Below are 14,588 nucleotides of genomic sequence, written 5' to 3' on the forward strand. Positions count from 1 at the left end.
TAGAGAGAGTTGGTGAACTTGACTTGAAATAATGCTTTAGTTGTCTTGTATACATTTAGTGACCTCTCGGTGGTTTTGTTCACAGGTTGAGGAGATGGTGCACAGTCACATGACGTATTCTTTACAGGATGTTGGTGGAGATGCTAACTGGCAACTGGTTGTTGAAGAAGGAGATATGAAGGTGAGAGGTTTATTGACCTTTAAAGGTGACTTCTGAAGCCGTTGTGTTATATCTTAGAATAGAAAACAGCATTCATTAAAATAACAATTGTTTTCATTTGCTGTGATTTAAACATAAGAGTCAATCCATCAAACATTGTCTAAAAAATGTTTAAAAACATGGCATCCACTTGCCACTTTATTAGGTACACCTTACTAGAACCGGGTTGGACCCCATAGATTCAACAAGTAACTGGAAGTATTAGTTGAGATTTTGGTCCATATTGACATGATCACAGTTGCTGCAGATTTGTCAGCTGTCTTGTTCCACCACATTCCAAAGGAGCTCTATTGTATTGAGATCTAGTGACTGTGGAGGCCATTTGAGTACAGTGAACTCATTGTCATGTTTAAGAAACCAGTCTGAGATGATTTGCACTTTATGACATGGCACAATATCCTGCTGGATGTAGCCATCAGAATACCATCAGAATGCTGCAGCAGACCAGGCTCATCAGAGCTTTTCCGATCTTCTACTGTCCAATTTGGATGAGCCTGTGCAAATTGTAGTCTCAGTTTCCTGTTCTTAGCTGACAGAAGTGGCACCTGGTGTGGTCTTCTGCTGCTGTAAGCCATCCGCATCAAGTTTGGACGTGTTGTGTGTTCAGACATGCTCTTCTGCAGATCTCGGTTGTAACAAGTGGTTATTTGAGTTTCTGTTCCCTTTCTATCAGCTGGAACCAGTCTGGCCATTCTCCTCTGACCTCTGGCTTCAACAAGGCATTTGCGCCCACAGAACTGCCGCTCACTGGAAATCTTTTTTCTTTTTCGGACCACTTTCTGTAAACCATAGAGATGGTTGTCCATTAGAATCCCAGTAGATCAGCCGTTTCTGAAGTACTCAGACGAGCCCATCTGGCACCAACAGCCATGCCACTTTCAGAGTCACTTAAATCACCTTTCATCCCCATTCTGATGCTCTGCATGAACTGCAGCTGATCATCTTGACCATGTCTACATGCCTAAATGCATTGAGTTGCTGGCATGTGATTGGTTGATTAAAAATTTGTGTTAACGAGCAGTTGGACAGGTGTACCTAATAAAGTGGCCTGTGTGTGTGTGTGTGTGTGTGTGTGTGTGTGTGTGTGTGTGTGTGTGTGTGTGTGTGTGTGTGTGTGTGTGTGTGTGTGTGTGTGTGTGTGTACTAATTAACCTAGCTTACCTAGTTAATATAATTAGTTGAGCCTTTAAATTGCACTTTAGGCTGAATGCTTGTATCTTGCAAAATAACTAGTAAAATAATATATGCCATCATCATGCCTAAGACAAAAGAAATTGGTTAAAATTAGAAATTAATTAAAACAATTGTTTAAAGTGTATTTAGGAAAAAATCTCTGTTAAACTTCACTGGGAAATGCTTGAAAAAGAATTACATTTCACAGCAGGACTATTAACTAACTAGTAATAACTAGTCTTCATAGTCGAGTCGTTCTTTTTTCCACTAGAGGCTGCTGTTGTTCAAGAATATGTTGGTCTGTTTGCTGTTTGGCCATTGTTAATACTAAGAAACATTTGTTTTTGCAGGTGTACAGGAGAGAGGTGGAGGAGAACGGCATTGTTCTGGATCCTCTTAAAGCCACTCATGCTGTCAAAGGAGTCACAGGTCATGAGGTCTGCCACTACTTTTGGGACACCGCTTATCGGAATGATTGGGAGAGTATGTTCATCTCAAAGTTTTTAGTTTTTTTTGATGATCTGTATAAGATCTTTATGTAATTAAATATACACATGCACGATTTTTTATATCATGTCAAAATATGTAAAAAATATTCACTATATTCCTTTTTTATAGCTACTGTTGAAAGCTTTCAAGTGGTTGAGACGCTCTCAGATCAAGCGTGCATCATTCACCAAACACTGAAGGTATAATATTTTACTATACACTATATGGATGCTCCAATTGATTATTAATCGAAATCTACAGTAGTCGCTTATAAATATTAAATCTACTTTCTTTTAATTTTCTGATCTGACAGAACTAAAATCATTCTGATAATGGTAAAAGGCAAGCATGTGCTGTCAAATCATCATTCTGTCTCATTTTCTGTCTGGTTCAGGTAGAATATTAGTAATGCTATTTACATAGTACATAGGTACAAGTCATACACCTTTATTAAAAAAAACTATTTGCTTCAACAGAAGCTCTTTTTTTTAGCAACCATTGAACAGTCTTTCTTAAGTGTCTTCTGAGTCTTGCCAGATTTCACTTGTAAAGACCAACAACCCAATTTCCATGCTGTAGAAGTTTATGTAAGGTAGAATACACAAAAAAACATCATGGTACATGGCAACACACTAGAGAAACAAATGTTAAAAATACTTTTAATAAAAAGTAAACTTTAAAACAAAAACAGCAGTTTATGCAATTAATTTTTAATTTAATTAACTCTCAGCATTTCATTCTTTATAAAGTGTAAAGGTTTGTGATGCAATGTTCATTCAGTATTATAATTTAATTAAAATATAATTTTGTGTGGACTAAATTAATTAAATTATGTTTTTTAATTTAAATAGATTTAACAGTTATAATTCATCCAAATTTTAAGGCGATTTTCAGCATTAATCAAGTCTACAGTCAAGTCTTAATCAAGTCACTTCTGATCAATTTAATGTATCCTTGCTGAATAAAAGTATTTATATCAGGAAAAACTGCTGTTCCACACTCAGTCATTTAGCATTTAGTCATTGCTTTTTTATCCAAGCGATTCACAATATTTATTTGTTTTTATTTTACTATTTTTTTTATTTATTTATTTACAGATATGTTTTTATTATAAGATCATGGTTCTCATTGAAGAAAGAAGTTTTTAGTTGCCATTTGAATGTTAACAGTGATTTTGCAGACTGTCTGTAACTGGAAAAATTGTTCCACCAGTCAGGAACAGTAAAATAAAAGGTTCTGGAATGTGTTTTAGAGTCTCTGTGATGGTAACACAATTCATCACTCACTGATCAACTGCAGGCTTCTGAAAGGGAATAGATCTGTAGCTTCTAGCCTGTGACAGTTTGGAGCCTGAGGCTGTTCTGTATGGAAGCATCAATAATTTGAGTTTGATGTGAGCTTCAACTGGTAGCCAATACAAGGAAATAAAGAGACGTTTTATGCGGGCGTTCTTGGGTTTATTAAATAGTCCCTCTAGGATTTGGCAAAGTATTTTATTTATTTATTTATTGTGATTTGTTGAATTTATTGCAAAATCAAGAAAACTCCCCAAAATTTTGAGTATGTCTCATGTATCTGTAATACACTATGGCGTCATCATGACACTGATTCACCCAAAGCAAACAAGATAATTCGGTGCAGTCTGTAGCCCTGATGACGTACTGGACCTGTACCAATTCATAGTAGACATTGTACCACCCTCTAAGGTAGCACCCATACTACTGTGACTGTTGGTTTTAGGGTAGAGGAGGTGTAGGCGATCGTCCATTACATGGGGAACCTTGTCCAGTACATTATTAAGCTGCGGGCTGCAGCAAGGACTGTCTTCACAACTGACTCATGGCTGTTGCTCAGATTTATGTATTTGTATTTTAATTTAAATATTAATTAAGAATTATTAGCCCTCCTGAATACCCCAACAATTTTGCTTATAATTTTGACTTTAACTGTCTGTAAAAACAACAACAATTTAAATTTAAGTGTGATTTTTTTTTTTTTTTTTTTTATAAGTTACAGAACCCAATGTCTGGGTGAAGGAGTAATAGAAATATATACAATAAAGACTTTTGTCTCTGATATTTTTTTTACAACAAATCAACACAAAATAATGCCTTAAGTATTGCCGAAATTTTTAAATAAAGCCACAGCAAAATCAGTTATTTTAGGCTGCAAAATTCAGAACAAAGTCTTACAATGTCCTGGAGGGACTGATTGAAGACCAGATAAGCTGAAGCATTTTGGATCATTTTTAGTGTCATAATAGTGCATGATGGTCCAGTCAGAAAAGCATGTTTTGGAGCAGTGCTGTAAATAATGTTTCCAGTAATTGGCCTGATCTGAGTACCCTAACATGTTGCTTATTGTGTGCTTTTTTCTAAAATAATTTTATATATCCTTTTTTTTTCCTTTTCTGCTCTTTGACAGAGAGTGTGGCCTGCTTCCCAACGAGATGTGCTTTATGTGTCAGTTATGCGTAAAATTCTGTCCACCAATGAGAACGATCCAGACACCTGGCTGGTCTGCAACTTCTCAGTGGATCATGATGGTTATCCAGTGAGTTCCTGCTTTTGAAGCCATTTTTGATGTCATATAGCCTTTTTACTGCAAGCATATACACACAAATTGTACGTCAGGTTACTTTTTTCTGTTTTCCAGCCTTCTACTAGATGCATTCGTGCCAAAATCAACGTAGCCATGATTTGTCAAACACTAATCAGCCCACCAGAGGGAGACAAAGAGATCAGCAGAGACAACATCATCTGTAAAATCACATATGTCGCCAATGGTGAGTCTAGCAGTGCGATAATGGTGGTTACCACACAAAATACATATAATTACAAAAAAAAGAAAAACAAAACAGAAAGAAACTAATCTTCCGGCAGGGTTCTTAAAAGTGTATATGCTAATGTTCAAAAGTTGGGTGTCAGTGGATTCTTTTTTAAGCTGTTTATGTAATAAAGTATATAACAGTTACGGGTATAACAACTGCCTCAAAGTTATTAATACTTTTTTTAGGCAGAAGTAAATTCAGTATTATCAATAAACATTTTAAATACATAATGTTAAAAGTAAATATTTTTCAAAATAAACATGTAGAAAGTATTTTTTATTAAATTTTAAAATTTTTGATCAATTATTTTTCTTTAAGTGACCAGTTAACATGAACTACACAAACATTACTAATATTGCTTTAGCCACTAGCTCATGATGAATATATTTTCATTTTATTTTCATTAAGGTAATTTATTAAAGCAAGTTATTTGTAATAAAAAAAATAACAAAAATGGTTTAGTAAGCAATAAGAAGGTAAATGCAAGCTGCTCAACTCAGCAATGATAGCATAAACTGTTTTTTTTTTTTTTTTTTTTATCCCATATGCTCTAAGTAAATATATTTATTGTATTTGTAAGTCCCTTGTATATCACAAAAGAAAAGTGTTAAGCCATCAGCCATTTTATGAGTGAAGGAACTGTTGGAAATATCAGTTGTCCCTAAAAATCATACATTTATACTGTTTAAATCAGTGGTGGCCAACCCTGTTCCTGAAGAGCCAACTTCCTACAGATTTCAGTTGCAACCCATATCAAACACACCTGCCTGTAATTATCACGTGGTGTTCAGGTCCTAATTAATTGGTTCTGGTATAAATCTGCAGGAAGGTGGCTCTCCAGGAACAGGGTTGGCCACCCCTGGTCTAAATACATCAGAGTTTAGACTGTAAATTTACTTTACTAAATAAATCGTATAAAATGTGACATTTACTCTGGGTTTGTAATCCTAAAGTAAATCCTGGTGGTTGGGCCCCTGCGTCAGTCTTGCGAGCCGTAGCCAAGAGAGAATATCCCAAATTCCTCAAGCGCTTCACCTCGTATGTTGAAGTGAAGACCAGCAGTGAGGCCATCCTCTTCTGAACAACACGAGGTAACACACCAAACAAATCACTTTTTTTGCACTTTTAAAGATTTCATTTAGAGAACAGCCTACAGTATTTTGCAGTCTGTACTTCGTCTTATTTGAGGTTTATTATGCGCTACAGTATTATATGATAAAAAGGACACAGAAGAAAATTAGAGCATCTAGTGGTAATTTCCTCAATTATCTTACCAACCCTATTTTAAGGGTTAATTCACACAAAGGAATTGATTACTTACTATTTACTCTACCAAACCTTTATGTATTCTGTTGAACACAAAAGAAGATATTTAAAGAATGCTACTGTAAATAGTTTGGAAGTCAATGGTTACAAGTTATTTCTTCTTATGTGTATAACAGAACAAAGAAAATCAAACTGGTTTGGAAAAAGTATGGCTGGAGTAAATTATTTTTTATTTTTTGGGTGAACAAGCCCTTTAACTGGCAGTTAAATTTCAAAGTTTTTAGTTACTTTTCCAAGATGATGAGCTACTTTGAAGTGACTTACAGTCTGACAACAGCTTTTCAAGATGAAGGCCAAATTAAGATGAAGGCCACCCCTTTCACACATAAAAAGAAGTTGGTCATTTTAAATATGGGATTTTTCTGTGAACTCAATGCTCCAAAAGGCTGACCATCCACAAAAGACAAATGCACAAGAGAACAGAATAATGTGGAGAATCCTAATGGAAAATTGGTACTTAAAACAAGTTCATGTGAACTGAGGATGTACTGAAATGAAAATTCTGGGCTGAAACTAAAATCAAACATTCTGGATGCACTTGGGCCAAAACTGAAAATACATTGCAATATTAATGTTATTTTATTAAATCATAAAATTTAATAAAATATTAGCATAAAATATTTAAAACTTTTACATTACTTTTACTTTAAAAACCACAAGCCAATAAAATAGGCACATTTTAATGACCGTGAACAAGTTGAGGCGTTATTTTACTAGTGTTGCCATGACAGTGCAGTAATGGTACTGCAAGCAGCAGGAACAAGTATACTTCATAGGCTCATCCGAAAGCATAGGCAGCTGTCTTGTCCCGTAACTCTGGAGGCATTGTTTATTCACAAAGGCACCTTGTAAAATGGGTTTCGGGTAGACTTCTGAGACAACAATGCGAATTAATCATATATAACAAGTTTTGTTTTTTTTAGAGCGAGAACAGTGCTTTTACAGGTAGTTTGTCAACCCCACTCGCCTGTGTGAAGCGATTTTATATTGATATGGAGTGATTATAGAAAAGTGTCTGGTGCTTATGTGCAAAAACTGTATCAGTTAAAGTGTCAGAGAGATGAAAGTGTGTTTCCTACAAGTGGTTTGTCAAGCCCACTCACCTGTGGGATATGTATACACGTACATGAGCAGACTATCCACTGAGTGGATATTGAGTTATGAGTATTGAGAACTTTGTGGCTTGCAAGAAGATCAACTGCTGGAGATCGCAAATGACGGCAGCCTTTTAGTGGCCGTTTGCATATTCCATCTTTTCTAGAGTTCACACAAGTATGTTGTTTCCAATGGAGGTGTGCGGCTTGCGCAAACAAGTGGCGTGACACTCTCGCACCTTCCAGATGTGCCCAGTGAATAAATGCACCGAAAGTCATGTAACAAGAACTGACTGATCAGCTATAGCTTGTATGGAATTTACACATTTTGGTTAGACTAATTATCTTAGACAAACACCCAAACAATGCAGTCCTTTCCTGCAGATTTTTTTTTGTTCCGTAAATAAAACTTGTATCAGAGCTGTCGCAATGAGAAAAAAAAATGGTTGATGGTTTCCTAGCAACCTACAAACGCCGTAAAATTGACAATCCTTGACTGTTCTGTGGTGATTAAAATGTTGAGGACCACTCCTTTGTTCAGTGCAGACCGCCTTTGTGTGGAGTAAGCCATTGAAACAAATGGGTTTCATAGAGCATTTCTTTCTTCATCCTGTGTGAAAGCTCCTTCACAACGCAAAATTACTATGGCTTGGAGAGTAAGTGAATCCATGCTAGCTAGTGTGGTGCAGCATAGACTTTTGTTCTCTGCAGTTTTTGTCTTTTGGTCTAAAATTGAAAATGGCATTAAAATTCGATTAAAAACAGGCATAAATAAATGTAGTTTGGAGTTTTTCCAAGTTGTTTCAAATTAAAGGAAAAAAATGTTAATGCTTACACTTTGGGACAATATTCTAAACACCACAGATCTACTTGTTGTTATGAGGAAAAGTAATAATGCTGTTATAGTAATAAAGTTAGCGTGATAATGTTGCATATTAGAAACTTTATTCACAGCACATTTATTTTAAACTCTCATTTTTTTCCTCTTTTCCAGGTTCTCTACATTTACACATTGTTTCCTCAATCGCCTGACGAACGGCCTTATTCTCACTGATCCACCATCACTCCCACCATAGAGCTGCTCTGTCCAAGTGCTCCTGACACTCTTTATAAACCTTTTTCAATCTGCATTCATACAGACTGAACAGCAACAGTACACCAACAAACACACTAGACCCACATCACCAACACAATCTGTTCACATTCAAAAGGCCTTACTTGAGTTTTTCCCCCTTTCAGGGTTTTGTTAAAGTGTTTTACTTTTTGTAAATATTTGATCATAGTTTGAGTATGGTCTTAATTAAATATATACACTGTAAACTTGATGCCTTGATCCAATCTCAGCTGATCGTGAGTTTTCTCACTGGCCTTGTTAAATAGCCATTTGTCTTATGAAAATTAAGTAGACTCCAGACTTGAGATCTTTTGTACAGCTAGTCTGAATGTGTAACGACATGTACATGTGAAGCCATTACACATTTAGAGTTTTGTCATTCATAAATAATGATTTTGGCAAAGTGTACATTCATTGGGAACTGCTTGTATATAATTTAATCATGCTGAAAATGAAGAGGGTATTTTGTTCGGGCTATGAAAAGTTCGTTTTTTTTTTTTTGTTTTGTTTTTTAGAAATTGTTCACCCAAAAATGATTTAGTCAATTAGAATTAGTCATTAGAATCAGTAGATGTAAATGGCTTTTTCCTTAAGTAGAACATGAAAGAAGATTTTTAGCTTAAAATTGTGGTCTTTGGTGATTCATAATCTACCAGCAATTTCAGAGTCAAATGAATAGTTGTGGCTTAATATTATATTTAGGTGGATCTAAAGGTCATAATATTATAAATAATGTTCCTTCTCTTTGACAGTATGATTGTTTCTGTTCCAGACATTAGTGTATCAGCAGCAGCCATAAGTATTCATTTTATTTTGCCTGTTTTTGTGTCTTTGGCTCTCAAACAGTAACCATTGGCTAGCTAAACATCTTCTTCAATGTTCTACTGAAGGAAAAGTCACGTCTTAAATGCTGAGGGGAAGTACATTAAAAAGCATTTCGTTTTTGGGTAAACCATCCCTTTAAATTCCAGACATTTTGATAATAATAATAATGATAATAATAGTAATAATAGGTTTTAAAAGTGGTTTCACAATGACTTTCCACTTTTGTTTTGTTTGCTTAATAAACGGCTCAGCAATTATTAATCTACACAATGTATATGTAATTTTTGCAGTGCCATTTATGCTTATGAAAAGTAAAGACATTTCACAGGTTTATATTGCATAGGTCTAATTCATCATATTGGTTTTAAATGTGAATCATTAATGGTACATTCATTTTCATCTCTGACTTCAATTAAAGGTATAGCATACCCATGAATTGTTCGTGTACAGCAGTGTTTTTCAACCACGCTCCTGGAGGACAACCAGCTCTGCTCACAACTACAGATGCAGTTGATCATCTCATTAGCAGAAACTGAAAGACCTGTAATGGGTGTGTCAGACAAAGGAGACATCCAAAATATGCAGTTCTAGTGGTCCTCTAGGAACATGGTTGAGAAACACTGCTGTACGTACACTGTCATTCCAAACTTGATTTGCTTTCTTTTTGGAAAGCTATATATTATTATTATTGTTGTTGTTGTTGTTGTTGTTTTTGTTGTTATTTTCATTGTTGTTATTATTATTATTATTATTATTATTATTATTATATATGTTTTTTTAGATCAAGCTTTTATTGTTTTCTGTTTTCCCCCCCTCCATATTCAAGAAAATGGAAAGCAAATCAGTTGACCAACATTCTTCTATAACATTTGTGTTCTGCAGAAAAAAAGGAAGCCAGAAAAGTTTGGAATGATGTAAATACATAGTATAATTTTTGGTTGTTCTACTTCTTTAATAAAGAGTTCAGAGTCTTTTTTTTTCCTTACATAAGAAATTAAATCCATATATAAAACTACTCAGTTTATTAATATGAATCTTGCAATCATATTGTGTTGATTTGTTTTTCGATAACATGTCTAATAATTTTTGAAGGACCAGGAGTGTCACTTAGAAATAGCATGAGAAAACAAATTATCAGGGTAATAATTGAAGCATTAAAACGTGTATAAATAAATCATGGTTTTAATGAACAAATAAATAGACATATTTAAATGTGTTTATTTAAATTGTGTTTTTAAATGGCATTTAATAAAGCAATACAAATGAATGCATTTAAAAATAACTTTATAAATGTATAAATAGACAATTTTCTAAATGTTAATTTTTTTGTTTTAAAACGCTGATTGATCGAACAATAAACGTATATTTGTAATCCATTTAAAATGCATTTGAATGCACAATTTAATTAGCTTTTTAAAAAGGCATTTGACAAATGCTTTTCTCTCTCTATTTGCCACATTTAAATGTCCATTTATTTGTGTATTATATTTCTTTTAAAATGTATTTTATTTAAACACATTTAATGATTCAATTCTTACATTGATTTTTAATTTTTTTTTTTTTTTTTCTAACCAGCACTCCTGGTCCTCCATAATAATGAAGTTCAAAACCGCTTGACGTAAGGTGCAAATTAAATCGTCACCACTATGCTTGCCATCCCATTTTTGCTGCTGCTGTTTTGCTTAAGGCACGTTTATTTCGTAAAAGAATGTCCTGAAACACTTTGTTCATCCCAGCAAGAACAAGACAATTATGTAAGTGATTCCTTTGTGTGCGTATGTATTACCACTAAGTAATTAAAGAAACCAAAAAAAAAAAAAAAACAATTCTTTTAAATTTTTGTGTCTACAGTTTTACCAAAATCTTATAAATAAAAAATATATTTTTTGGCATCAGTGATTTCAGGAAACTTTGACTTTAAAACACTTTCACTTTGCAAAAGGTATTTTTATTATGGGGAAAAAGATGTACACTACTACACTACTTGACAAAGTCTTGTCGCTTATCCAAGTTTAAAAAAACAACAACTAATAACTTGACTTCTAGTTGATCATTTTGTATCAGAAGTGGCTTATATGAAAGGCAAAGGCCTCTAAACTAAGCTTACCAAAATAACACTTGACCATGGCATGGTCTTTAATTATTTAATTATGACAGTAAGGTCTGACTTTGCTTAGACAAAATTCTTGTCACTTAAAAGAAATAATGTACAGTATAGAATAAAAAGTCATAGTGCCGTGGAAAAAGAATGAATATATACTCCAGACATGGTCAATAACGTTCATGTTTGGTGACTGGGCTGGCCAATCCTGGAGAAACTTGACCTTCATTGCTTTCAGGAGCTTTGATTTGGAGGCTGTAGTATTAGAAGCGCTATCCTGCTGAATAATTTGCTCTCTCCCGTTGTTTGTAATGTAATGGGCAACACAATGTCTTGATACCTCAGGCTGTTGATGTTGTCATCCACTCTGCAGGTCTCTCACACGCCCCCATACAGAATGTAACCCCAAACCATGATTTTTCCTTCACCAAACTTGGCTGATTTCTGTGAGAATATTGGGTCAATGCAAGTACCAGTAGGTCTGCTGCAGTATTTGTGATGATTGGGATGCAGTTCAACAGATGATTCATCGAAAAGATCAGCCACTTTTCCAAATGATCAACTAGAAGTCAAGTTATTATTTGTTGCTCTTACAACTGGGATCGACAGAAGGACTTTTGTCAGGTAGTGTATAGGAACTTGTTCACTAAATATGGTTCTTTTATGGTGCAAAACCCCACTTTTTTGTAATTGTTTTAAGATAGTAGATAACACTCGAGAAAATGTATTCCTTATTTTTATTATTTAACTATTTAATGAATAAAATACAATTTATTAAAATTAAACAGCTCGATTCATTATTTTTGGATCTCTTCACAAACATTTTGAAGCATTAAAGATTTTTTCGGTTAATGTGTATAACTGAGACACAGACGTCTCAGGTTTTACTTTAAAATAACTTCTGTATTCTGAAACAAACGTAATGGTTTGGACTGACTTGAAGGTAATTCGATGATGACAGAATATGCTGTTATGATCTTCAAACTGCTTTTTTTGTTACAATTTTTGGAGTTTCAAATTAAATTTATTGTAAAATAATAACAAGGGTTGTTCTGGAATATGAATTTTTTTTTTTTATAACATTTTGAAAGTGGGCAGTGATCTTAAAAGGAACTAAAAGTATATTATCTTCTATAAAATATACTGGTCATGTTTGTCTTTCTGGGCTTTGTTTGCTTGCTGCACAAGGGACAGGTGATAATGGGCAGGAATGTGGAGGTGTTAGCGCTATTACCATAGAAATAGAGGGAACAATACACTAGCCAGACAGTATACAGTATGTGGAATACATGTGTATAATCAGGATTAGTTGTCTATAATATGAGATATAAATACACACACACACACACACACACACACACACACACACACACACACATATGCATACTACATGCATACAGACAGAGTTTCTGCTTAAAAAACAAAAAAAAAAAAACAGCATATATTTCCTTAAAATCATTAGGGCCTTTCAATAACATAAAAAAGGGGCTATATATTTATTATTGACCAGAAAATGTTATTAATATTAATATATACAGTAGTCAACATTAGAAGTATATCAAAACCTTGTGATAACACAAGGAAAAATTAAGGTAAATAATATTAGCCCCCTTTAGCAATATATATTTATTTAGTCAACAGAATAAATCACTGTTATACAATGAGTTGCCTATTTATCCTAACCTGCCTAGTTAAGTGGTAAATATCACTTTAAGGTGTATAGAAGTGTCTTGAAAAATATTCAGTAAAATATTATTTACGGTCATCATGGCAAAGATAAATGAAAAAAGTTGTTAGAAATGATTTATTAAAATTATTATGTTTAGAAATGTGTTGAACAAATAATCTTTCCGTTAAAAATAAATTGGGATAATATACAGGATTCTGACTTCAACTAAATATGTTCTTGAGCTCCACAGCAAGTCTTGCTTGTACAGTGCCATAAACCGACAGTATCTCTGTCTATGAACTCAGTGCACTGTACTGTATTCAACGGTGTTGGAAAGTTTCCAGTCACATTAATGACTGATGTTGATTGACAAACAAACCCATGAGCTGATATGGCATCATGTGCACGAGGTTGGGTTCATAGTGAAGATAAGCAGGATAGGAGGAGTAACACGAGTATCGCTCGCAGATTAGTAGCTGTGTCTATAAAGCCCATCTCATCCCCTCAGGCCTGTGTGGGCGGGGTCTTGTCGAGCTTCAACCAATCAGCAGTTGCTGTCCTGGTGAGATGTGATGCAGGCCCTGCAGATTGGTCGGATCTCCCTCTGGTGAGGAGAGAGCAGATAATGACGTCGCCTGAGGAGAACTCGCATCTCCGTCAGGCCAGGTAACAGTTAACGGAGAAAACCGACAGCTGTGGGCTTTATTTAGTATTGAACTGTTTTTTAGCTTATGTATGAGGAGGAATATTATTTTTGGTTAATACTTTAACACACACAAAAATATCTATGAGAAAGAGACGTTTGAATCATGTTTTAGCGATTCATTTGGTAAACATGCAAATAACGTTCTATTTTCTTAAATTAGTTTAAAAAGGAACTGAAAAATATGAACATGTCATCAAATATTTTAGCTAATTGCATATAAATATTTAGATTTGAGTTTAATTTGAATTACTAAATGAACTGATAACTATTTTTTTTAAAAAACAATATAGATGTATTTAAAAATAACAGCAATAAAAACGACAGAAAACTCCAACGAAGACGAACAATTTTAAAATAAAAACAGATGTATGACATTTAAAAATACAGTAGACTAACAAACAGTAATAAAATTACCGAAAACTGAAATAAAACTAAAGTTAAATACAAAGTATAAGTACTAAAAGTGACAAACCTAAATGTGAAATATTTTAAAATATAAGAAACTTAAATGTAATTTCAATCCATTCATTTTCTTTTCGCCTTAGTCCCTATATTAAAAACATGATAAATTCCAAGCACAAGACAATGCACTAGATATGTTTTATTATAAAAAAATATACAAAACTTTGCAGTTTATTATTTATTTCATATTTTGAATTGTTCCTTTGGGGGAAAACTCAATAAAAAGCTTCTCTTCAGTGTATTCAGAATGAAACATAAATGTTCAAACATTTATTCCTTTCAGTGTTGTAGAAAACAACCGAAAAAAGCCATTCCAAGCAGTTAGAAAAATACAATGTGTTCAGTTGTGTTTTGTTATGAATGTTCAAAAAGAATTTACTAAATGAACAAAGAACTGAAACATCACGAGGATCATAGCACCTTTTAAAATACATGTCCTGTCGTGCCGTCACATTAAATATTCCAGTTACATAAGTCATTCAGATCATTCCTGTCACAGTAAAAAAAAAAAAAAAAAAAAAAAAAAACTGCTGTACATTCTGACATGAGAAGCACTTTGCTGACGGCTGCGTTTGGCAA

The 14,588-nt window shown here is 33.9% G+C and overlaps 3 protein-coding genes across 8 annotated transcripts in view; 2 read left to right on the forward strand and 1 right to left on the reverse strand.

The window, feature by feature from the left end:
* The window catches only part of cert1a (ceramide transporter 1a), a 52,608-nt gene extending 43,272 nt beyond the window's left edge, over nucleotides 1–9,336 (forward strand). For both annotated transcript variants that reach the window (NM_001017914.4, NM_001281872.1), the window contains 7 exon segments: nucleotides 86–181; nucleotides 1,744–1,876; nucleotides 2,012–2,082; nucleotides 4,307–4,435; nucleotides 4,538–4,667; nucleotides 5,666–5,803; nucleotides 8,127–9,336. In NM_001017914.4, the coding sequence (NP_001017914.3) occupies nucleotides 86–181; nucleotides 1,744–1,876; nucleotides 2,012–2,082; nucleotides 4,307–4,435; nucleotides 4,538–4,667; nucleotides 5,666–5,793 (687 nt within the window). In that variant the 3' untranslated portion in view covers nucleotides 5,794–5,803; nucleotides 8,127–9,336.
* The window catches only part of arsk (arylsulfatase family, member K), a 183,928-nt gene that overhangs the window by 57,193 nt on the left and 112,147 nt on the right, over nucleotides 1–14,588 (forward strand). The window lies entirely within an intron of this gene.
* Nucleotides 14,136–14,588, reverse strand: part of hmgcra (3-hydroxy-3-methylglutaryl-CoA reductase a) — a 24,000-nt gene continuing 23,547 nt past the window's right edge. For all 4 annotated transcript variants that reach the window (XM_005165515.6, XM_073950494.1, XM_073950495.1 and 1 more), the window contains 1 exon segment: nucleotides 14,136–14,588. This exon segment is cut by the window's right edge and continues 633 nt beyond it. The gene's annotated coding sequence lies outside the window, so the exon portion shown is untranslated.

Source organism: Danio rerio, chromosome 5 (assembly GCF_049306965.1).
Source record: "Danio rerio strain Tuebingen ecotype United States chromosome 5, GRCz12tu, whole genome shotgun sequence".
NCBI classification, from domain to species: Eukaryota; Metazoa; Chordata; class Actinopteri; order Cypriniformes; family Danionidae; genus Danio; species Danio rerio.